The sequence below is a fragment of the Ammospiza caudacuta genome, chromosome 7, assembly GCF_027887145.1.
Source record: "Ammospiza caudacuta isolate bAmmCau1 chromosome 7, bAmmCau1.pri, whole genome shotgun sequence".
Taxonomy (NCBI): domain Eukaryota; kingdom Metazoa; phylum Chordata; class Aves; order Passeriformes; family Passerellidae; genus Ammospiza; species Ammospiza caudacuta.
In genome coordinates this window covers 40,275,023-40,299,722 of record NC_080599.1, presented here as the reverse complement: position 1 = coordinate 40,299,722, position 24,700 = coordinate 40,275,023, and the positions used below count along the sequence as shown (strand labels likewise).

General features: G+C 43.4%; 1 protein-coding gene across 1 annotated transcript; it reads right to left on the bottom strand.

The window, feature by feature from the left end:
• Window positions 1-9,035: 9,035 nt before the first annotated feature.
• Window positions 9,036-23,815, bottom strand: CMPK1 (cytidine/uridine monophosphate kinase 1). The gene is made up of 6 exons (XM_058808297.1): window positions 23,586-23,815; window positions 14,657-14,803; window positions 13,630-13,782; window positions 12,059-12,135; window positions 11,878-11,974; window positions 9,036-11,412 (listed from the first exon to the last, which is right to left on the bottom strand). The coding sequence occupies exons 1-6, from the start codon at window positions 23,658-23,660 to the stop codon at window positions 11,371-11,373; spliced, it is 591 nt and encodes a 196-aa protein (XP_058664280.1). The 5' UTR covers window positions 23,661-23,815; the 3' UTR covers window positions 9,036-11,370.
• Between the last annotated feature and the right edge of the window lie 885 nt (window positions 23,816-24,700).

The following is a 24,700-nucleotide window of genomic DNA, read 5'->3' as shown; positions in this document are numbered from 1 at the left end:
CAGAATCTTTGGGAAAGTCTCTTCAGCTCCACTAATCAGGAGCTGGATGCCTAGCTCCTACTGAAATCCACAATTTGGGATCTTGTAGGATTTGGGACCTGTGATGGGACCCAGTGATGTCCAGAGCCTCATCCTTTCCCAGCCAGGATCTGTGGTATGTTAGCCTCTAGTTTCAAAGGTGTGCATGCAGATAAAAACTAAAACTTTTCTTAAAAACTATGCATTTTGATGAAATTTCCTTTTGGGGGAGGGATGATCAAGTTAGCAACCACAACACAATCTCAAATCTCCTATCCCACCAGCATTACCCTTCCCTGGGATCTCAAGGCTTGACTTTGAGCCAGAGGCTCCTTCCTGCCTGCCCATTTCACTGCTTCCTCCTCAACACAGCCTCCCAGATAACATCAGCCCCAGGTGATTATGTCCTTCCCAGGCCAGCAAACCAGATTTTCTGAATGACCTGCCCAGATCACTTCTCATCAGCCTCACGCATCGGTCGGTGCCAGAGCTCTTCCTCTACACAAGTCACCAGGTATTGTCCTGGAGCCAGACAGCTTTTCCCTCCTTGTGTTCACTTAAAGACTGAGAATTTTGGAGCTGGAGCCATTCATTTCACCCACGCTCCAGTGGTTTGTGTCCCCACCCCATGCTCAGGTCACTCAAACTTGCCCTTCCACTGAGCTCTTCCTGTTTGCCTTCCCTTCTCCACTGCCTTTGACTGACACAGTTAAAGATGGCCCTGTCAAGTGCTCTGGGACCAAAAAGGGAACAGACCCCACTCAGCAGGAAAAGCTGTGAGAGCTTATTCCATCCCTGTCAGAGGGATAATGTTTCACCTGGGCTAGATCATCTCCCCGCTGAATCAGCCCAATGCTCTCAAGCCAGGCCTCAGCAGAGAACATCCCAATGCTGGTCCATCCCCAAAAGCTTCCTGGCAGCTGCTGGTGCATTTGTTACTCATGATGGGTGTTTCAAGCTGTTTCATGGGTGTGTTTTCCATCAGGGAGCAGCAGGACCCCAACTTCTGCCTGCCTCATCCTCACCCACCCCAGAGCTGAGCTCTCACCCATGAGGACAGGGGTGACCCCAGGGTTCCTGTCACCCACAGAGCGTGGGGGACCTGCAGCCACCCTGGGTGTCTGTCATTCCTCCCCTCCCTACCAACAGCTCTAAGAGACCACAGTGACCCCAAAACAGGTCTGTTCACAGACTGCTAGCCTTCCCAGCAGCCCCACTTTCACTAAAACAAACCTTTCATCAGGAATGCACCTTCACTGGAGCCACAAGGCAGAGGAGACCAGGCAAATGCCACAGAGCAAGTGACAGCACACCTTAAAACAGAGCCACAGCCTCATGCAGCATCCCAGCCTCTCCTTTTAGTAAAGAGAGACAATCAGCATTCAGGCTGACTTAAAAGATTGAGCAGGATGATGATGACAGCTCCCATTTCAGGGAGAAAGGCAGAGGGAGAGGGGATTTGGTTTCAGACTAAACCCTTGCAGCAGGCTCCCATCAACACACACCCAAGGTTACACGTGGGAGGCAGCTTCTTTAAAAGAATAGGAGAGCTCAGGGCTTTATTTACCTCCAGAAAGGCTTTTGGACTCTGCTGGTGGTGGCTTCAACCCCCAGAACCTCATGGGGTGCTAGAAATGTTCACTTGTTATCCTTTACTCATTTTCTCCATTTAAATTTAAAGTCTGCAGTACAGAGACAGCAAAGGAAGTTTTCTCACTGAATAGAGCTAGCCATGCTTCCTTAAAGCTTTCAATACTAGAGTCAGAGGGAGTTGGGTAGGATTTTTTCCCTTTAAATAAAGCTCCAAGAGATGATACAGAAATCTGAGTCCACTTAAAAAGAGAAAAAAAAAAAAAGCAAACCATCTTTCCTACTCCTTGTGGTTACTGGAAAGAAACAAACCAAAAAACAACAACAACAAAAAAGAAACAAAGAAAGAAGAAAAAAAAAAGACGAAAACCAACCCAACCCAAGCTTCAGATGATTTCTAACTGGATTTCATGCTCCATGAGTGCCTGGCAGGCTTTCCAGTCACGAAGGTTTTGGGGCACCAAAGGCCCTCCCCTTAAGTAACTCCTCAGTCATCAAACTCCTCAGCAGCTTGGGAACTTTAGGGCATTTACTGGTGGGGAAAAGGAGCCGGGAGCACGGGAAAGACCTGAGCTCGATAAGGACATCTGCCTAAGGAATCCCGAGGTTTTGGGCCCCAGTGAGCACCCTGTCTCCAGTAATGCTCTATGAGATGGAGCTCCTTGGCACTGGTCAAGACCACACTCACACAGCCCAAAGGACCCAACAGCTTTGCCCCTGAGCACACGGGTTCAGTAACAACCAAACCTTCAGCACCAACCAAACCAAAACAAACCGAGAGCTCTCACCTCTGCTCCTCGCCCGGATCCGAGGCTGGGGCTGCAGGAGCAGCTCTCCTCCGCTGTGCGCGATGTCCTGTCAGCAGCTCCACACTAATCCTGGGGACCAGGAGGAGCCCCGCTGGTAAATGCCTGTCCTCACCCGTCTGGGCTGGGCTCGCTGCTGGAACCAATTAGAGCAATTAGCAGCACATCAGCGTTAGTGCTAAGGACTCTCACATGTGGGTGCTTGCCGAAGACCTTGCCCATTTCCCCGCTGTCAGCATCTCCGGTGCTGTTTGTGGGGGCTCCCATGTCCCCCTTTCCCCCCGAGCTCGGTTGTTAAGGGACTGGGCAGTTCGGGGAACAGCAGCCTAGATAAGGCAGCAGTTAACGAATTGCTCATAATGGAAGAATAACAACCAGATAATTAAGGGTCTTCATGTGCCTCCTCCAACCTTCATTAGCTGTTGTGGTGACCCTGAGCCTGCTCAGACAGCAGAAACCTACCCACTCTCTCAAAGAGACCCCAAATCTCCCTTCTCCAGAGCAGTCTCTATCACAGTGCCAGTTAATGGAGGCATCATTTTACCCTAATTTTCGAAATTAAGGCTAAGACTTTTAATTATTATTATTATTGATGCTTATGTCACTTGTGCCTTATCCTTCTCATTAACTGATGTTTTTAACTTTTAAAAACGCACGTCATCTGAAACAATTATCTACTCTTTTACTCTGCAGGGCAGGTGGGCTTTAGCAGGCTGGATGTGACTGCTGACAGATATCACATCCTTCAAGGACAACTGGACATCCAAGCTAGTTTTGGTTCTCTCTCCCCCAATTACGATAAATTGTTCTTGAGGCATTTCTCTACCAGCATCAGCAGGTGCTCTAAAAATTGTAAGTTTTCCCAGGGAAAAACCCCTCTCCTCTCAGTCCTTTGGAAAAACAGCAGAATTAACATCCTGACTTAACACCTGGACTAACTTTGGAGGCAAATTGAAGCGATGCACTGAATTCTCCTAAACCCCAATTAGCCTGCCCTTCTTAAGGGACCTTGTCCTGCTAACTGTGGTGAGCTAGGAGCCAGTTTGGTCAAATTTGAGCAGTTGCTCTTTGCCAAGGCCATGTCTCCTTTTGCCAGACATGTACAATGTACTTCTGTCAAATTTGGGAATCCCTTTGTACATTGATCTCCTGGTCTGTAATACAGGCTGCTCAGAAAATGGGAACACATCTGAGCAGAGAGGAACAGATCTGCTGCAAAGGGGCTGCAAACTCCTCAGTGCTGAGCCCTAGGCAGCAGTGGTGCTCTGCTGTCTATTGGGGAGTGCCACAAGACCCAGATGTCACCCCAGATGTCACTGGAACAGCAGAGATGCTGAGCCTGCCTGGGGATGCCTGCTGGTACCAGTCCTGCTCGTGCCCCACGGTCAGAATGACTGGCCATGCCCCAGCACAAAGTGTTGGTAAAACAAAGTCTAACCCTGCTGGCACCTCCATGCTCCTCATTCCTGCCCTGCACCGGCCAAGATGCCAACCCCATTCTGTCTCTTCCCATTCCCCTACCCTGGGGTCCTTCTGGGAAAGCCTGGGCTTGTTATTGCTGAAGGATACTCAGGTAGCATCTGCACAGCCATGCCTGAAGAGTAAACTAGCCCATGCTTTTCCACCAGAGTAATTTGGAAGGAATAATAGGATATATGAGAATCCTAATAGAATAATAATAGAATAATTAATATAATATTAATTATATTATTCTATGGAATAATAGAATATTAATATCAATATCTTTTAATAACTAGAAGATTTTGACAAAAAACATCTATCAACAGACACAGCAATTAAGGTTTTGACTGTGTTGTTACTGTCTTTTATCTCTAAAATTTTCCTGTGGAAGGGAATCAGGTGTTTACTACTCAGCTCTTCCCAGCAGCTTCACTTGTAGCGTCCCCTCTGCCATCCCAGGGTAGAGCTCACTTCTGAGGCACTCTGGGATGGAGAGACACCAGAAATATTTCTCTGCCATAAGTACCAGGTATCAAACTCCTTCACTAGTGGCAAACTCTCACTCAAGATTATCTGAGAAAGTTACCTTTTGGTCCGTGCTGTCACGAATGTAGTTGCACAGAACAGCCAAAATAATTAAGTTGTCCCCATCTAGTTGTTTTCTCATTAGATGGAATTAAATAAAATTGCTAATAATAAAAAAAAAAAAGAAGAGGCATGGCAATGACTCTTGTCAAGTTACCAACATAGCATATCCATCTCAGTGCAACAAGAAACGAATCAACGAATCAAAAATCTATTTCTTTATAAGGATTTTTTCTTTTCTTTTCTTTTCTTTCTTTTTTTTTTTTTTTTTTTTTTTTTTTTTTTTTTTTTTTTGAGTTACACCGTTAAAAAAAGTCAGGCTTTTTAACTAAAAAAAATAGTTCTTTCAATATACTGTGCATCCCAAGAATGCCCCTTCCAAGCTGCATCTCCGCGGGCCTTGCACCCCTCCTTGTGGTGCATCGGAGCAACTGTCGTGTGAGAAAAATCCTCTCTGCTGGGCTCTGGCTCCCAAAAAAGAGCACAGACACATCCATCATCTCTGGCACCAAGCACCACCTTCTCCATGTTGCGAACGTCTCCGAGCTACAGATATAAACAACTTCTGCCTCTTACTAGAAGTCAACTCTAAGCACGCGTTTCAAACATCATTAAACTGGAGGGAGTGGAAATGTGTGACACATTGAAACAGTTACACTTCTCAATCTTAATGTTTGTTTAAAGGTTACTTTTGGATGAAAGCTGGTTAGAGAATAAATAACAGATGCTGAAAGCATCCATTATGTATTTTTGCAATTAGCAGAAAATCTTGGTACTTCTCTTAAAGAACATACATAATTTTGTGGGATGTTTATTGCTGGAAGCAATCTGCTCTTGCTGGCAAGAGCAGCATCCAAGAGCCCAGGGAAGCTTCACAAGGATTCACACATAGTAAGCCAAAAGCAATGCTTGCTTCAGGAACAGCAATTAAACCCCTGTGCTTGCTGTTGCAAGGAAGTGGTCAAATGCACTTTCTTTCCACAGAAAATTTTAAATTAGAAAGAGCATGGTGAAATCATACCTGCTTCTTTTCCACAAAGATTTTGATTAACCAGCAAAAAAAAAAAAAAAAAGAGAAGTGGTTCCTGATTTCCTGATTATACTTTCATTTGAAAAATGCACCCAGGATGTTTCATGCTATTGTTGTCTTCTCTGCCCAAAAGATTTCTTCCATGGCCCAGCTACCACCTCCCCTCTTGGGGTATGGAGATACTGCTGTGCCTTGGGAACTCCTGTGCATCCAGCTTGCATGGCCTGGAAGGGAAAATGGAAGTAAGGAAGACACTGCAGTTCCCAGAAAGTATCTCACCCTCATAAAAAATTGTGTGTGGTAGATGAGGTGGAGCAGCAGCTTTAACTGTGCCAGTCCTCCTTCTCCCTGATGATTTCCATCACATCCAAAAGAAGCTGGAGGGAGTATTCAGACAGAACAGAGGTATTTGTGTTAAATATACACTCAGTATACTTAAGTGACCATAGCTGGGAACTTCAGCTGGTTCTGGTTTAAGAGGACAACAGTAATAATGCCCTGAACAGAAACCTAAAGAGCTGCCCTCTGCTCAGCCAGGAGAGAGGACCACCACATATTACATCCTCCATACACCCTGACACATCCTGAAGACCTCCACCATAGATTAAGCTTTAATCCTAAAACTTAGTCTAATTCTATCCCTGAATCTCTTTTTATACCTCTTGGCACTAAATAGAAGTTGTCCAAGACACCATTTTCACATGTACCGTACCCAGCCCATCACACTTTGGTAGTCACACAGCAATCTGTGCCATTTCTCACCACACAGAAACAGCATTGTGCTAAAAAGCCCTCCAGAGTAAAGCAGATAATATCTTTTGGGATGGTGCCTTGTATTTTCCAAGAGTTGTCTCACTGCAGCAGTTATTACAAGAAACTAAACCAAACCCTCCTATTTGCAAATTGGATAGAAAAATCACAACTCAAACTGGCATTTGGTTTAGGACTGAAGGATTCACACAGGGCTTAAGAAGCATTTTAGACAAAAGCAAGCTTTCTGCCAAACATTTGAGGGGGAAGAGAAAATTTCTGCTTTGCTGTCTGAATGCAGTTATAAGCCAGGATGATGAAAATGCCTGGCACTGCTGCCCACAGTGAAATCCACTGTGCATTTCCCACCTCACATGCAAGGCTCATGCTGCTTTCATCCTGCCCAGTTTAGTTTCTACAGTGTTATCCTGAAGAAAAATTTCTGTCTCCACAACTCCTGGCATTAAAAGTGGCAGGCTCAACAAGAGGAGATGAGGAACTTGTAGGCAGGGAGTGCTTTTACAATAATTTCTATCCAACACAATGACGAAATAGCAGGACTCCACAAGCACTGCTGCCCTGTAAAACAGGTATTTATCTAAAGCTGAAGTCTTAGGAGTGAAGCAGAATTGACTGAGCTTCTCTAAGCATCTTCTCTCCGCTCTTCAACCATCTCACTTGCCTCCACTGATGCACAACTCGTCACAGCTGGTTTAAAACCTAGTGACTGAGGAGGTTTTCTCATGCACTGTGCTGAAGCAAGGCAGACATAGCTGATCTGACTCACACAGGAGAAAAGAGCAGAGGTACTACGCAGAGATTTCCTGCAGCTGGGAAAAACCCCCAAAATAATGTGCTTTATATTGGTTTTGTAACAGCTTATGTACCAAGCTCATGTCAGAAACAGGTTCAGATTACTCCAGAGGAAGGTTTAAAGGTTTTCTTTATTTAGCAAGCAGATAGAGATTGGCAAAAGCACGCCTTTTCCTATCCCAAAGAGCATCTGCAATTCAGAAAGGTAAGGAAAAGGCATTAAAAGGCAGAAAGCAAAGAGGATAGAGCATACCTCAGCTGAGGAGATTAGAAGACTCAGTAAAGACACCTATTGTTACCAACAGAAATACTCTACAAATACACAGGCTGAAACCTACCATCTTAAATTAAGCAATCCATGAAAAATGGCAGAGAGATGCAAGATTAAATTCTTCCATGCTCCCCTATCTTCACTGGAAGGCTTAAAAAGGTCCGCAGATCACAAGAGTGGGCACATTGCTGCTATGTAAAACCATGTATTAATATTTTTATATTATTGAATGTTTTGTCTCCTTTGTTACCTGATCAGGCAAATCCTCTTCATATTGTCTCGCAGTTTTCATTAAACCTGAGGTGTTTGGACTGTGGCAAGGGCACAGCCCTGGGTCTCCAAGTCCCGCTGCACCACAGCTTGAAGGAATAATCTGCCTGTGCCAAGGAGCCAAGCGTTGCCCCCCAGAGCAGAAGGCCAGCAGGGCTGTCACAGATCACAGCCTTCAGAGACATCTGTGCCACAGCAGGGACTGAACTGGTTCTGGAGCTCACACCAGAGGAGGAAAGTAATCCCCTAAGCTGCAACTTTCCTAAATGCTGGCAGCCAGGAACTGCCAGCCGGTAATGACAGCTGGCAGCTCTGCTCTGAGCTGAGTGGTTTTTCCATTTAACTCTCCCCTTCTCCCCAGCTCAGCCGGGGCAGCAGCACACACATGTCCCCACTGTTGTAAGAGACAGGATTTTCCACAAGACCTCACAACTCCCTCATGAGCCACCTCTCCTTATTAAGGAAAAATTGTTCCTAGTGGGGGATATCTTACACTGAGGCAATCCTCAAGTGTGTGTTTATGGTCTTCTCTGCCTGCTCCTGCTCTCAAAGTGGGAATCTTAACTCAAAATCTCTGTCCAAAAGGTGCAAATCCAATGGGCAGCTTTGCCCCTTTCAGCCCATCCCTGAGGAGATGCTACAACTTCAGGGTGAGGTTTCAGCAAAAGTTTAGTCTCAGCAGATTTACCAGCAGAAAGGTACCTGGCACAACTGAAAAATCCCCTGCTCTTCCCCACCCCTTTCAAACCTGAAAATCTTTCCAGTGTAAAGTTTCAATTTGGAAGGGATGTTCTGCCTTAGAAGTCTTTTCCAACCCAAATGATTCTATAATTTTAAGTTCAACAAGTTGTTTAATGGGAAGCTACACATGACAAAACAACCTCTTTTGTAACAGACCCTTACATAAAACGGGTTATTTTAAAATGAGCCTGGCAGCCTCTCAGTTTCTTTTCTAGAGAATATTATGCTGTGCAAATCTCCTTTAAGAACAGCCTGGAGTATAGCACGTACACATGTGGAGCCAGGAGAATGGCAGTCAGGGGATCAGCTGCTGATTGAGCAAGGAATCCTGAGAAATCCAGGCCAGAAATGTCTCCAACAGCAGGTGCACAATAGGTTTGTGTTTCCTACACCACTCCAAGTCACTTTTCTTTCATACATGTGCCAAATGAATGATCACTGCACAACTATATGAACACAGTCATTTGATAAGCATGTATAATCAAGAAAAGGTATCAATGCCACAGGCAAAGGTTTGATCTTCTCCTGTGCCTAAAAGGATCTTCAGGACTTCAGTTTTGATGGTGAAAACTGAACTTTTATACACATACCTGTGCATGTAGCCACGTGAAGTATTTAACTCTAATACATACTTACTTTATATAGATGGATATACTTGAAAAATATCCCTTGTGACAGATAACTGTAAGGCAAGCACTCATTAAGCCACAGAACAAAGTTTATTGGATCTCCTCAAATTCTTTATACAGTTTTGCTGCTAAATGGACAAACACATTCACATATTGCCTTTAATTTTTATTTCAATCGTAAGTCCATCTTGAAAGAAGTGGTAACACATTTAATGGCATCTTCAATAAATAAAATGACAAAAAAATCTAGTCCTTGCACAGACAGATTACAATCCACTCCAAATTCAACACTGCCAAAACATTGTTGGGAGTTTTTCTAAAACTTGCTTCAGAGGTTGGGGTCTTTTTGTTTCAGCACTTAAATACACAGAAAAGTGTATGATGAGAGAAAATTCTGAACAGAACTTGTAAAAAGCAGTAACTTAGAAGCAAGAGTTAATGAAATCTCTCTAATTGGATTAAAGAACCCAGTTGGAAGTATTTGAAAAACCCTGATTCTAACCTTCATATTAAAACATGCAGTTTTGCTGGATCTTATCCATGTCAGTATACTTATACAGGAAGAGTTAAATTCCAGGTTTTCTTCTTTTACTTTTTTTAATGAGAAATTCATGAAGTGAGAGCATTGGCCTCCCACACTAACAGGTTTTCTTCTTTTATTTTTTTAAACAAGAAATTCATAAAGTGGGAGCATTGGCCCCCCACACTCACAAAAGCAGTCATGGTCCATATATTCAGCAGTAGTAAACAGCTATTTGTGGCCATTCCATTGCCTGAACTCCTACCAGACTGGAAAAGCTACTGCAGTTTACCCTTGGTTCTGCACCCATCTCTTGCCCAGTCCAGGAGCCTCAACAACCTCAGCGAGGTGAGAATTCCTGAAAATACAAATCTGACTGCAAGATGAGGACCAATACATCTGATTCTAATTAAAAATTAAGCTTAATTTAAACCTTCTCCTAAATAGAGAAAGTAATGGCTAAAGAAAAGCTGAGCATTGAGATTTCCAAATTGCAATTCTGTGTAATTAGCACGTCACAAAGCAATTAGAGTGTCAGTTAATGTAGGAACAACCACTCTAGCACTAAAATTAGTTAACACTCTCATCTTCATGCCATCAGTGGAAGCTTAGGGCACAAAAGGAATGCATGGTTGGGCCCCTCCAGACCTACGCATACTATATATGGGACAGGAAAGCTTAAACAAAAGACAAAATTGCACCACATCTGTGCAAACGCTTCAACCGGGTTGTTTCAACCAGTTCCCTGCTCACCCCAGCTCCTCCTGCTGACTGCACTTGGATTATTCAAGAGAACATGGGGAAGCAGGACTCTGTTTCAGGGAATTAAACTTTTTTTCGGCAATTATCTTCCCCTCAGCTGACCACATTGTAACAAAAGTGCAATAACTTACAAACTTCTCAAACAAACAGCTATTAAAATTACACATTTTTAGGGAAACATATTCACTAGTTTAACCATAAAAATATTTCCCCAGGTAACAAACCTTAAAGCATTTGGTAACACAGTATTTCAATAATAATAAAGAAGAACCCTTCCACTTGTTACAAAAGACAGAACTGTCAGATTTTGCCTACTGTATACTTTTTAAGAACTTTGCCATCTTGTGAAGACTATGCTGTAGTTAAGAACATAACTATCATTTAAGATAAATGAGTATTGAAATGTTAAGCTGACTTTCTTAACCTTTTGCAAATTAAAACAAGGAAAAATCCAGGGTCATGTCATCCAAAAACCTGCAAGACAGTTTACATCCAGAGTCATAAGGAAGCACCACTTTTCATAAAGTACTTTGTATGTCTGTTCCTGAAAAGCATATTTCATAGTTTTTTGACAATTGTTAAAACAGATTCTCACACTAACTGTAGCTTGACTTAGAGAATTCAGGTCTGGGGATATAAGGGAATTTGGGGCAAAATTATACTTAAAAAAAACCTGCTAAATTTGGTCCAAGAATCCAAAAAACCCAAGGTTTATGGGTCCTTCATTGATTAATGCTGCTGTTCAGTTGATCTTTAAAAAGAAAGTAGGTGTACTTTCTTTTTATATAAGGAAAGCAATAAGGAAGAAGAAGGACTGCCCACGACAGGCACAGAACTGTGACAGAATAAACAGTTTGTTCAGAAAGATGTATTAACTGTGTTTCTGCCATGTGAGTAACTGAACTTGCACTAATGGAGAACCCTGAAACTTGTATACTATAGCCACAAGAAATGATTTCCTATTTAAAAAACAGATCCATTTCTAATCAACTGTTTTACCAATCATCATTAGATATGTGAAAAAAAATAAAAAATCTTTTAAAATAATTACAAAGAGTGGACTGCAGTAGCAGCTATTCAAGCAAGATTCAAGCACAAGTTGAAATGGAGTTTCAAGCTGGGAATTAGCCTTCTTTGTCGAAAATTTGTACAACATTTTCAAAAACCTAAAAAGATAAAGAAGAATTTTATGAAGCATTCATCTAACAGTTACTCCAAGTTAAACCAACTTAAACAGTATTTGACAGTACTTTAAAAAATATATAGGGTTTTTTTAGAACATTCATTAGTAATTCTTTAACAGTGAGACTAGCATCAATTTTGGGAAGCAGACAGAAGAGCAACACTACTTGAGAAGAGCAAAAGCTCATGAAAATGTAAAAGGCAAGACCCTGTTAAACACAGAAACACTGGAAATGTGTTAGGCCAGTTCACACTCAAGCAGAACAGATCAATTTCCTCAAGTTATTCACATCTTACTTGGTCCTTCAAGAGTCAAATCAAGAGCTCCTGAGTAATAACATCAGTGCTTAATGAGCAGGCTAATCACACACACACACACATCAGAAGAATGCCAGAAATATGCACCCTGCCACCCTGTCATCCCCATATTTTGGCATATATATACTTACTTCATCAACAGATTTAGAGGCATCCACTTTTCTGACTTTTCCCATTCTCTCATACAAATCTATGATAGGCTTGGTAGACTGCAGATATGTATGAATTCTAAGAGAAAGCACAGGGAGAATAAAACCACATTACAAAGAAAAGTATCAAGAGAAGGGACCAGAAAAGCTTTTAGGACTGTACCTCTTCTCCAGGCTCTCCCGGTTATCGTCGCTCCTACCGCTGCTCTTGCCTCTCTCGAGACAGCGGCCGATACAGATCTACAAAAAAACACCAGAAGCATGACTGCAGCCAGGAACACCAGCTGCCATCCTGAGAGCAGGAACTAACAAATATCCTGCAAATCTAAACTGGCCTGGCACACAAAATACAGCCCAGAACTGGTGGATGTAACCAGAAGTCACATAGGAAGTGTCTTCTAGAGGAGGATGATCCACAATGCAGTTTATGAAAATGGGATTGGGGTCAGAGGAAGTAAAAGCAGCATCAAGTTCTGTGATTTGACTGAATCCTCAGCCTGAGACATAAAAAAAGAAAATTAACTGATTTGCAAGGATGTGTTCAAGCTTTCTGAAAAGCAGCATGTCAAATGGGACTATTAATATATGTCTGCACTACAGGAAAGTCACTATATGTTCTCTCAAGAATTTTGTAAGGCAAACTGACAATAATAAGTTACTGTCAGTTAAAATGTTCTTACCTGACACTGCTATAATGAAGACTTCAAAATCTAAGTAAAAAATAAAGAACTAACCATAGCTAGAAATGTCCCAATGAATTAAGTTTTTTAAACCTTTAGCTAAATAAGCAAAGCTGACACATGTGCACTCCATGAGTACTTTTATCCTACTCATGCAAGAGGACAACAGTTAAAAATTATTTTCCCTCCACAGTACAATCACAGTAAAGATCATTTAGGCATTGTGTATTTTTAGATCTAGTAAAAAATTAGAATCACAAAATTAATGCCCCAGCAAGAGAAAAAATTAATTTAGTCTTATTTAATGTTTTAACAGAAAAATCGTAATCCCTCATGTGTTCTTTAAGATTACAAAATGATTGCAAATAAGTTAAAAAAAAAAAACAAAAACCAAAAAACCCCAAAATCTCAGGAAGCTGGGCAAAGGGGTAACAGGAAAAAAGTCAGCTTAAGGTGCTGGGATACTCATATCAGTTTTTATGTTCAAGGGCACTGACAAATTAAGAAGACAGCACATCACGGCACTTGTTAAATGAATGCAATGCATCACTGTCAAAATGCCCTTGTAATTTAATGACTTGCTGAATAAAATGTTGATTACTGACTATCCCATAGCACAGCTCATAACTATGAAAATAAAGATTGCTGCTGCATTTCAGAATTAAAGCAGACATTGCACCAAGGTAATTTTGGACTAAACAACAAATTACTAAGAGTATATAGAGTAATATTTTCTGAAAAGTAATCAAATAATTTTGTAAAATGTATTTAAAGTTTTGATAAATTTTCTTTAAGAATGGAATTGCCTGGAGTACTTCCCCAATATAATTTATTCCCATATGATTATACCAATTGTCTTTAGCTGTCTATTTCAATAAACAGGCAGCTTTTTATCGGCTAAAACAATTTGCCAAAAAATCCTTCAAACACCCAGGCCAAGTTTTCCTTCTACTCTTACATTAGTCCATTCTCCCTGTCAGAGTTTAATTGTTCTTCTTGAATGATTCCCACAATATTGCAAGAAAGGAAGTTACAGAATTACACACTTCATTACCTCATTGTCACAATCAAAAAAGAGAACAAAGGAGACATCCGCTTTTCCATCCATAGTCTTATTCCAGCCTTGAAGATTATCTTCATTCCTGGGAAATCCATCAATCAAAAACTTGTTCTTCTGAGAATTGGCAGCCATTGTTTGATCCATGGCCTGATAAAAGATAATTCAATTCACAATCTCCTGCACATATGCTGATTTATCTACTTATTAATTTACCCCCAAGATGTTGACATGGTAAGTTGAGAAGCATTCATTTTAGGATTATTGCAGATTTACAAAATGTGCTTTTTGTTTCACTTTCAATGCATACTGGTTAATTCACTGATGCACCAACACAACTATTGTTCAAATTGAATCAATTCTTTCACAAAGCTCAAAAATCTCATAACAAACAAATCTCGTAATAAATCCCAGCTTTAAAGCTTATTTTTTACAAGATACTGGGAAGTGTCTTTACACAATAAGACATCAGAATATCCCTGATCTAAAGTTAATTTGAAGGGAAAAGCTCCAGATAAATTTAGTGCCATGAACAGCAGCCTTTTTTTGACTTAAAGTAGATACTCCCATTGTTTTCATGGGAGAAACATCCAATAGAGGCTGGAGCTTCTCCTTTCACAAGAACATCAGTAGGTGTTCTTCTCTTTCACCTGACTATCTATTTTGACAAAACTTACAAATCTTAGTGTCTTTAAGGCCTCTGACCTCCAATCAAATATGACTGAATGGACCAAGAGGTGCAAAAGCTAGTGCAGGGAAATAAGAAATACAGGTTCACTGCTTTTCCTAGAGCTACTAACAAATAAAGGAAAAATAAAAATAACCCATTTTCACACATCCCCAGAGAGGTCATCAGCTCTCCAGCAGTCAGAAAGAAACACAAGTGATTGCTGAGAGAAGCAGCTCCGTGTCTGCCCATTCATACTGCTCACACTGGAGGAAAAGCAGTTCTGCCAGAACACAGCCACTGCTTTGTTGCTTACTCTGCAGGAGTGACCCTGCAAGGAAATAGCCTTTTCCTTACCCTCTTCAGCAAGCTGATTGTTATTTCAACTGGCACAATCTCCCCCTCTTTAATGTAGTTCTCAATGAGTTCTCCATACTGGGAGCCCGGCCTTTTCCGCTCGTCCCGGAGCAGGTCACCGGCAGAAAGGTGAGTGTAGCCGTATTTCTGCAACAGCAAAGCAAACACAGGCTCCCTTCAGACAGAGCATTTGTGCAAACCCAACACCAGCCAGCAGTGCCAGCCCTGTTTATCCTTGCTTTGCAGCAGAAAAACCCAGAGAACAGCATCTTGCTAGTGACAGATCTGTTCCATCTTCAGTGTGCAATCTGACAGTAGAGCACACTCTGCACACAACACACACAGTAACAATCAGAGTCATTAAGGATGGAAAAGACCTCCAAGATCATCAAGTCCAGCCTTTGACCAAACACCACAGTGACAACCACACCAAAGCTTTAAGTTCTACATGCAGTAATTTTTTGACTGTTTCCATGAATGGTGACTCCACCACCTCCCTGTTCCAGTGTCTGACAACCATATCAGTGAGGAAATTCTTCCAGATGTCCAACCTGAACCTCCCCTGCTGCACCTTGAGGCCATTTCCTCTTGTCCTGTTGCTGGCTGCCTGGGAGAAGAGGCTGACTCTTAATACAAATTCCTTTCAGGGAGTTATGAATGACAGGGTTTCCCCCAAGCCTCCTTTTCTGCAGGCTAAAACCCCCAGCTCCCTCAGCTGCTGCTCACAGGACTCACTCTCCAACCCTTCACCAGCTCCATTACCCTTCTCTGGACACACTCCAGCACCCCAATGTCTTTTTGAGGTGAGGGCCCCAGAACTGGACATCCTTGGGTAAAATGCTCAACAGGGCTTTGGTCAGGTATTTCTGTATACCATTTTCAAGAGCAATTTTGTTGTGTTTAGAAACAAGACAAGACAAGAATTTTGTTTAATTACCTACTGAAAGAAAACACATAGGGTGACTTCAGGTCTTTTGGAGCTGGAGGAATGTCCCAAGTACAGGCTAAATCAGAAATCCCTATGTTCATGTTGTGGTTCTAGCATCAGCTTCCTCCCCTACCGTGGTGAAATTACCTATAACACAGCAGCTGCACAAACAGTCCCCCTGCCCCTGCGACCTCCTTCCCTGGGATGACCACGGAGAGCAGCCCTTGGGGAAAAGCAGTGACTTCTCCTGAGGATGACGTGGTAGATGAAAGTCAGTAGCTACACTGGTTCCACCCTCTGCCACACCACACAGAGTAAACAGAGAGGTCAGATTCAGATCCATCAATATGATAGCAGTGTGCAGGAAAACAGCACACACCATTGCTCCTTCACCTTAAACTACAGCTGAAATTGTCACTTATGAAAAATACTGATGGAAGTATTTATTAGACATGAATTTCTCAGGCATTTATCATTGTAAATAGATACCTAGTACAAGCAAACAAATACATTCCTACCAAAGACAAATGCATGGTTATAAATAATCATTTTCTCAGCTCGTTTAACACTGCAAGAAAACTAACAAAGTGCACTATGCTCCTTGACCAAATATAAGTCCATCAAAACAGGCAATAAATACATCTCCTTGGTATTACCTAAACTAGTTCTACATCCAAAACAGCACACACATACATTCTCATCTGGAAGTTTTTACACAAAACAAAAGCAGCAGCAAAAAACTTCAGGGTTATCAGTTTGGCTGCAGCAACATCCAAAGCAAATTTCAAACAAGGTGTCTGAGAGGCATAATAATATGACTACACACTTGGAGAGGCTGTGAACTTTGGATTTAAAAACTTGGCTACTGAACTAAGTACAACAGAAATATTACACAACCCACTAAGTGACTTTAAAACATTTCAGTTGCTTTCCAATTTCACCCACAAAAGCATGGAAAGTTAGTTCTGCCATAGTCATAATTTAAGAAGGGATATAATTACTTAAATCTCCAAAACTGTACACAGTTGGCAAAAAACAGAAGCAAGATTTTGCTGTAAGTAAGTGTGAAGGAAAAGCTTCACAGACATCCTCTGTAAGCTCACTGTACTCTTGCTTTAATGTACATTGCATTTGGATATGCCTAACTAATTGCAAATCTAAATATTTATAACCTACAGAAGCCATAAACCAGAATAAATTGTTCCTTATAAGCAAGAAACATTACTCTGCTGAATGCTAAATTAACATGCAGTTCTTCTTGCTAAAGTTATAGAATGATGATTTTTTTAACATCAGGTTTCTACAAAGAAGAAAACAGGAGGAAAATATAATCCCTTAGGTTTTAGAGGATTACCAAACCATTTAATTTTCCTTGGCATTTTCCTTTTCATGCATGAAAACAAAATTGAGTCAGAATTTTTTCTGAATTCTCCATCTTTTGCAAGAGCAAACTAAAATAGTTTTTAACAGCTGAACTGGAAAGCAAAGACAGAAGTGTTTAAAAGTGCTTTTGTACAAATAGACTTGTTTGCGATAATAATAAATTATATTCAAGACTAACCCTCAGAATGGCTTAACCAGGCTGTAAGAAAAACAAACCTCTCCTTCAGGGGCAAAACATCTATTTGTGAACTGTGCTGAGCCAAGAGCCAAAGAAAACACATGGGTTTAAACAATGCAAACAAGGGGGGAGAATGGCTTGGCTGCTGCTGCAGAGATGTGGAGCTCCTGCTACCCTTGCCAGCTTTAATCAAGATGTTCAGGGCACAAAGTTTTCTTTCATTTTAAGTCATAGAAACCCTCAGCAAGCATCCTGAGCTGCAGCAAATCATTGCAGTGCCAAGGGCTTGCAGAAGAGACTGTGATGTAACAGCACAAAACATGGGTCAAACACTCAGGTCTGGACAAGCTCTGCCTTGTGGCAGCAGGACTTCCAGCAGTGCCAAGCACATCCCGATGCAATCCCCAGAATGTGACTTATTGCCACTCCTGCACTCTCTTCTGCAATCAAACAGGGGGCAGGACTGTGGCTGCCAAATAATGAAAAAGCAGTTTCCCAAGCTCCTACTAGGCACATAATGTCAGACTGAAAGGATGACTTAGAAAAAAAAAAAAAAGAGGTCATAAAACAATTTCCAGATACTAGGATGCCAAGCACTTAAAATCTGGAGAGATTTTGGTATTACACAGAAGAAAAAGGAAAATACAGAATTAACTATTCTAAAATGTATTTTAGAGATAATGCTTTCTGCTATGCTGTCAGACTGGTCTGATCTAGAAAGAGAAAAAAAGATTAAATTGGTAAGTTACTATTACAAAAGTTCTCATTACTACACAAGAAGTGCAAGCTCTTGGTGCTGCGATGATTTGCTCCAATTCAGGACACTTGGTGCGGGTTTCTCTCATCTAAAATAAAAGAAAATTTTGTGCCCTAAATACCTTGACTAAAACTGGCAAGAGTAGCATGAGCATCACGTCTATTTATTACACAAGTTCTCATTGCTTTCAAAATTAATTTTTTGAAGTATGGGTCTCCAAATATTACTTACAAAAATCAACTGTGAATGAAAAAGTGCCGCCTTCAACACCACTCAAGACATTCTCACATTTTGCTTTAAAAAAATAAAACATAAAAATAATTTTTAAAAATTCCAGTGAAATGGAAAGGTGAGCTAAGGTTTCAATCAATCCCATCAGAGCAGCAGTGGATAGAGCAGAGCAGATCAGAATAGCACTTGCTGTTTGCCTCTGCCTGGTCAGTCACAGCAGGACAAACTGGGTCACACAAGCTGTGAGCTCCACATCTCCAAATTCCAGCCCGAGATTGCAGCCTCTCCGGGCTGCCCTTCCCTGCCCTGTCCTCCAGCCCTTCCAGCTTCCTTCTGCCAGCCGGGATTTGCAACTTTCACTCTGCAGACAGAACAGGCTTTGTTTTCAGGAAGTACAATAAACAGATGCATAGAAATGGAAAGGCATGAGTCACATCGGGCTGGAAGCAGGCGGAGCGTGCCCAGCAGTGTCGGGCAGTCAGGAAGGATCAGGGGCGAGCAGCAGCTGACGCTGGGACTCCTTCACAGCCCCTTCCGAGGGACACGGGCTTTATTTCTGATTCAGCCCTGGTGGTCCTGCAACAAATCTCCCCACTAAACACACAGATTGAGACTTCCTTAAGAGAGCAGAAGCCAAGGAGCAAGAGAAACACAAATTACTGCTTTGACCTTGACTCCTATCTTGGCTTATCATTGTTAGTTTGAAAATGAAAGTCACAGGGCTTAAGATTTAAACAAATAAAATACAAACTTTTATTGCCCTGGTTCTGACCTGTCATATCTTGGGCAACCTTAATAAACAACCAAAATCTCTTACATACACCATTTGAGAACTAGTAAAAATAAAAACAGAACTGTGCAAAGCCTGCAGCCTTCAGGGTTTTTTTAGCCTAGAAAGCTTTTGTCTGTCCTACTAGCACATGAAATGAAATCTTTGGGGTACAGGTTATAATGCAGTAATAGACTTTCTGTCTGCTCATTCCAATTTAAAAAATTGAAGAAATTTTCTTACTTTGAAATATGTTATTGTCTCTGGGAAACACAACCAAACAAAACCCCAGATTAACAAACCAAAACATACAACGGAGATCCCAGAGAGCCTCCAAGGAAGAGGGGGCAAACAGAGCACCCCAGGTGCTTCAGGAGCACTGACTCAATACAAGGCACCCAGTATGTTCAGGAAAGTCCAAAGTTTAATGCCTAGTGTTCTGCAAAATGGAAATGTTCAGGGATAATTCTTCAGGGGGTAGATTTAAACACTCACCATGTTTTTTTAAAAAAGCTCCAAAGTTCAGAAATATAAATTTATATTCTAAAAATCAACTATGAGAACTTAAGGCTAAGTAAAATACCAATACATGACATTCATTAAAGAGATTTCAGAAGCTGAGTTTAAAGCAAACAATTTAAACCCTGTTTTTACTTCAAAGAAGTTAACACTGTATCTCAGCAGACTTCTAGAAGACAATTAACACATGACAGCAAAACCTAAATCCTCTGCTACTTTCAGAAGAGCATTTCGGATACAATGAATACTTCTTTGCATTGTTTCCTTCACCCTAGGAAATCTCCTTATCATATATCCCAAAGCAACTTAACAGCTTTTTCCATTTGGATATCAACTTACGCTCTTATAAAACCGAGAAGGCTCAGCATCCCACTTTGTGGAATTAATTTTAGATTTAACCACAAACATACAGGATAGGGCTGTGGTGGAGGTGAATTATATTTTAGGTACACAGAGAGCAATGCCTTGCGTAGCCCAAATCTCTACAGATCACCTTGCCAAAACAAACAGACAAAAAAGTACAACTCAAATATTGCTTGGAATAAAGAAAAATTATTTCGTTATTATTCTTCCCACAACCAAAGAGCTTTACCTCCCAAGCAGAGGTTGTAAGGATTTAAAATTTAAGCACAAGAAAGCATATTTTGTGCAGATTTGCTGAAAGCATTTTTTTTCCTTGACTTTACCGTAGTGATTTTATACGCAAAGTTCAGAAGTCAGCAATAAAGCACATTCCATTATCTCACAGAATAGTCACAGAAGAGACACCGTGGAAAGCATGAAGGTTACTGCAAGAACCTGCATTCAAATGACATCACTCAACTAGAGCTCAAATATTCTGCCTCACGTGACAGCTACGCAACAGTCCCAGATGATGGCAAGCTCCACCTAACAAAGCTGTGGGAGGTTTCAGGAGTTAATCTGCAGGGCTGCAAGGGAGAGGATAAGAACTTAAGAGGGAATTCTGCTTCATCCCTCCCTAAATAGGAGGAACTGCTCCAGAACAGCAGCAGTTCTGCTGATTTGCATTTCCCTGACAATTCTGTGTCTGTGGAACAGGAGTCGAGTCTTCCCTCTGTATCGGAGAAAACCAGTCTGGTTCAGCTGTCTCATCCAACCTTATCTGTGGAGATAAAGAATCCTAATCACTCACCCACTGTTCCCTTTCTTACACTGTGTCAATACCCATTTCCACTTGTTACTAGGTCTTCCCTCAAATCATTTCTCCATTTGTGTCCAAATTTGGCATGCACACATGCCTTCTCCACATTTAGGGATTCCAGCACACACATATTGAGCAGTTATGATTTACACTAGTATTTAACAAATACATATTTCACCTACAACATGGGATACCCATCTCCCTTTTTTGGGAATGTAAAGCACAGTCTGCAAAAAAATTACAAAATTCCTTTGAGAAATTGTTCCCAGGTACTAAGTACATAATATCCCCTTTACTGTACAAAACACAAACACCCTTGGTTTTTAATAAAAATAGTTTGATGCTCAATTCATACAAGAGCTCACTTCAGCCAAATGAGACTTCTTCCACATGTGATGTGCTCTGTCCCAAATCTCCAGTATGAATAGCAACCAAGACATATTTATAGCTCATACTGACTTTTTGTTCAGCACAACCTTCAAGCTCTACAGTAAGATACTGGGTCAGATTCATTCCAAATGTAAACTAATATTATTCCATCCATTTACAACAAGGATGAATGAGGTTTATTATTACTCAGCTACAGCCCCCTTTTCTCTGTGGCAAACTGCCAACAGGGCTTCAAACACAAATAAAAACACACTTTCAACCTAAAGGCAGCACTGACTGCACACAGGCTGCTCACTTGCCTGCAGCAGAGCTCTCTGGGGGCTGCCAGGGGCCATGGTGAGGATCTGTGCTTAGAAAAGCTCCTGCTCTCCAGTACCTCTCCTGTGTTTCACCCACACTTCCCTGCTCATGTGCCCTTTTCTTAAAGTTTTCCAGCACACCTGCACCAGTTCAACTGTTCTTTAAACTACCTCAGACCCTCTCTGCCTCCCAGTTTAGCCAGTGACTCTCCTGGAGGTGTCTGAGCCAGCAGGAAGGTTGTTCTTTGTATTCAACAGGTCTGAGTGCTCTCTACTGTCAGCTCACTGACTTCAATAAACTTCTTTCCATGTAGTGAACAGGATTAGCAGAATTAAAGCAAATTTGCATTTCGAATTTGGATTTCCCTTTCCACGCTTAGAGAAGAAAATAAATACTGCATAAGCAAGGTTTTTCTTTTTTTTTCCTTTCTAGCTGGAAATACTATTTGAATAGCAATGGCTCATTTGAACTCCTCCTAATAAAATGGTCTTTATCCAATTATATCAGCCTATCCAGCCATAGGCATTTATCCTTCTAAACACAGGGCCAGCAGCCACACAAGGTACTTCAGCCCCGAGGCCACACTAATGGTTTGCTGAAAGCCATTAATGACAGCCTACAAGGTTCCCCTATAGTTTAAGCTCATTTATTTTCTACGTGCCAGGGGCTGAATTTGACCTTACCAAAAAGGCTTTATGAGCACTGTGAACCTTCCATGCCACAATTTAATTTAATGAATATGCTGCTTTGAACGCAAGTCTGTAATTTGAGGTTTAAATCCTTCAGAACTAAAGTCATAACGGCGTTTTTTAGTCTGGACCAAATTCACTTAACTTAGTTATACAAGTCTGAAGTCTGGGATGTAGCAGCAGCATGGATAAACTGTAACAGCACTCCCAGAACAGAGGACACACACAACGTGGCTGTTCCAGGAGTTTTGGGGTTCTTTCCCACCAACAAATTCAGGAACATGGCCATCACCACAGTTCTTAGCCATATCTTTCAATGAGGGTATGCATAAGCTTTGATCCTATATGGCTTTTAATAATAAAAGTATATGCAACTGCTCAGTAAAAAAAAAAGGGGAAAAAAAGATAAAAGAGCTGTTTCAAATCCAACATACACACATGTTTGGAAGCATTCATCCCTAACTACTTCCGTAATTATCCACCTGGACACACTGTAATTATCCCTGCGGTTTTTGGTGTTTAAAAGGACAGTACTACAGCATGTATCATCCACCATTCTTTCTTACATATTTGTTGTCTCAAAAGGCTGGAAAAAATGTATTTGGAAAACTGAAAATTTGCAAGTTTAGTCAAATTATACTGTCAGTCAGGCTCTTTAAAAAGAAGGAACAAGATGAACAATCTATGGGATCAGGATTTCCTTTGACCTCTATCACATTGTGTCACAGAAAAAAAAAATAATTTGTTCTATTTTTAACATATTACTTCCACAACTTACTGAGATGGCACTGGGTAAAAAAGCCAACACCCTGCAATGCCTGCTGTATCAGCTGTAACATTTATGGAACAGGCCTCAGGGGGACGCGGACCTTGATCCATTTGAAGCACACGTATCCCAATGGCTGTCAGACACCTCACCCACCTCCTCTGCCAGGCCCCAGCTCCGACGTGGCCGTGCAGACGTGTACGGAGCCACCCACTCGGGCTGGGCTGCGGGACCGGCCCGGCAGGGCAGCGCCGCCCGGGCACCGCGAATCCTGCCGGGCCGCCGTGCTGCCCCCGGCCCCGGTACAGCGGCAACCCGCGCTCCCGGCACAACCGGAGCGGGCTCCGGACCACCGAGGGTGGATGCAAAACCCCAACGGTGTCCCCGGGGTGGATGTAAAACCCCAGCGGTGTCCCCAGAGTGGATGTAAAACCCCAGCGGTGTCCCCAGGGTGGATGTAAAACCCCAGCGGTGTCCCCAGGGTGGATGCCGGCACAGGAGCCACTAGCAGTGTGTGGCCCCGCGGGGCTGAGGGAAAAAGCAGGAGAAGGGAAAGGGCCAGGCGGCCTGACAGGGGTGGAAGGGGAACCGAGGGGCTAGACTGAGGGCTGCCCCATCACTTCACCCACTAAAGGGGAGATGTGAGTCAGTTATTTGTATTTATCGCCTAGAAGGAGCAAAGAGTAGATGGAGACTCGACAAGAGACCAGATCGAAAGGCAGACAGTGGTCCTGCCACCCCCGTCTGTGTAACACGACCCACAGACGACCGCCCCAAATAGGGTCCCGGGCCCCACAGGGGGATCCTACAACTCCCAGGGCCCCCGCGGCCGGGGTGCCGCACCCCCTGCCCCTCACCTCCACGATACGAGCGCACTGCGTCCCCTTGCCCGCCCCGGGCCCGCCGAGGACGAAGACGACGACGGGTTTCATGAGGAGAAGGAGGCGGCGGCGTTGCAGCAGCAGGACAGCGGCGGCGGGGCGGCGGCCGTGGGGCGGCCGATAGGGAGGGAGGTCGGGCGGGCAGCGGCGAGGCCGAGGCCGGGACTGTGACCGGGGCTGTGACTGAGGCACCGCTGCCGCCGCGCTGTCCCCGCGGAGGGAAAGTGCTTCCGGGTCCGGGCGGGGCGGGGCGAGCACGTGGGCGCGGGGCTGGCGGCGGCGGCTCTGAGGGGACTCACGGTTTCAGGCCCTGACTGGGGAAGGCGGAGGCCGGCGCGGCGCTCCAGCGGGACCGGGAGTGTCGGTTCATTGTTGGCCCCGCCACAGCCCTTTCCGGCATGGCACGGCCCGGCCCGGCAGCAGCGGCGGCTCCCCCGCTGCCATGGCAACGCCGCCGCATCGCCGCACTGCGCCTGCGCACTCCCCGCCCCCTGGCATTTTTAAACCCCCTGCGCGCGCGCTGGCGGTTGGTTTCCCCGGGGCGCGCCCTGATTGGCCGAGCCAGCCGTTCCCCACCGCGAGCCGATTGGGCTGCGTCAGGCAGTGGGGGCGGGTTCAACTCTCTGATTGGCCGGCGGGGGCAGGGGGCCGGCCGGGGCCGCAGAAGGCGCCGGGGCGAGCGGGACGTGGCGGGAGCGGCTGCGCTGGGATTGGAGCTGCGGGCGCTGCCACCGGGGCCGCTCCGCTCTCACGGCCGCTGCCCGGCCGAGCCGGGGGCTGCACCGGGCGGACTCCGCGCTGGGGAGAGGGAGAAGAGGAGCGGGCAGAGTTGCGGCCCTGCCCGGATCTGAGGTACCGCATCGCTCCGGCCCCGCCGCGCACACCGCCCCTCTGCCAGTGCGGCTCGGGGTATACAGAGCTGAGGGAGGGAGAGTGGGCTTCTGCTTCGTGCTTGTCAAGTTGAGACACTGATGCTTTAAAAAATGTCCTCCTCTACAAATTTAAGTTTAAGGCTTGTTTGGCGTTTGGTTTTTAAAGGGTGTTAATTAACTGCTGCTGGAAGCATCGTGGCTGGTTCCTTGGAGGGCTGC

What these genes read in the sequence shown, in the direction of transcription:
- CMPK1 (XM_058808297.1), bottom strand. Translation starts at nt 23,660, where the DNA reads ATGAAACCCGTCGTCGTCTTCGTCCTCGGCGGGCCCGGGGCGGGCAAG. An exon ending in AGTGCGCTCGTATCGTGGAG is followed by an intron (nt 14,804 to 23,585) that starts GTGAGGGGCAGG and finishes TTGCTGTTGCAG; the next exon opens with AAATACGGCTACACTCACCT. An exon ending in CAATCAGCTTGCTGAAGAGG is followed by an intron (nt 13,783 to 14,656) that starts GTAAGGAAAAGG and finishes ATCTTTTATCAG; the next exon opens with GCCATGGATCAAACAATGGC.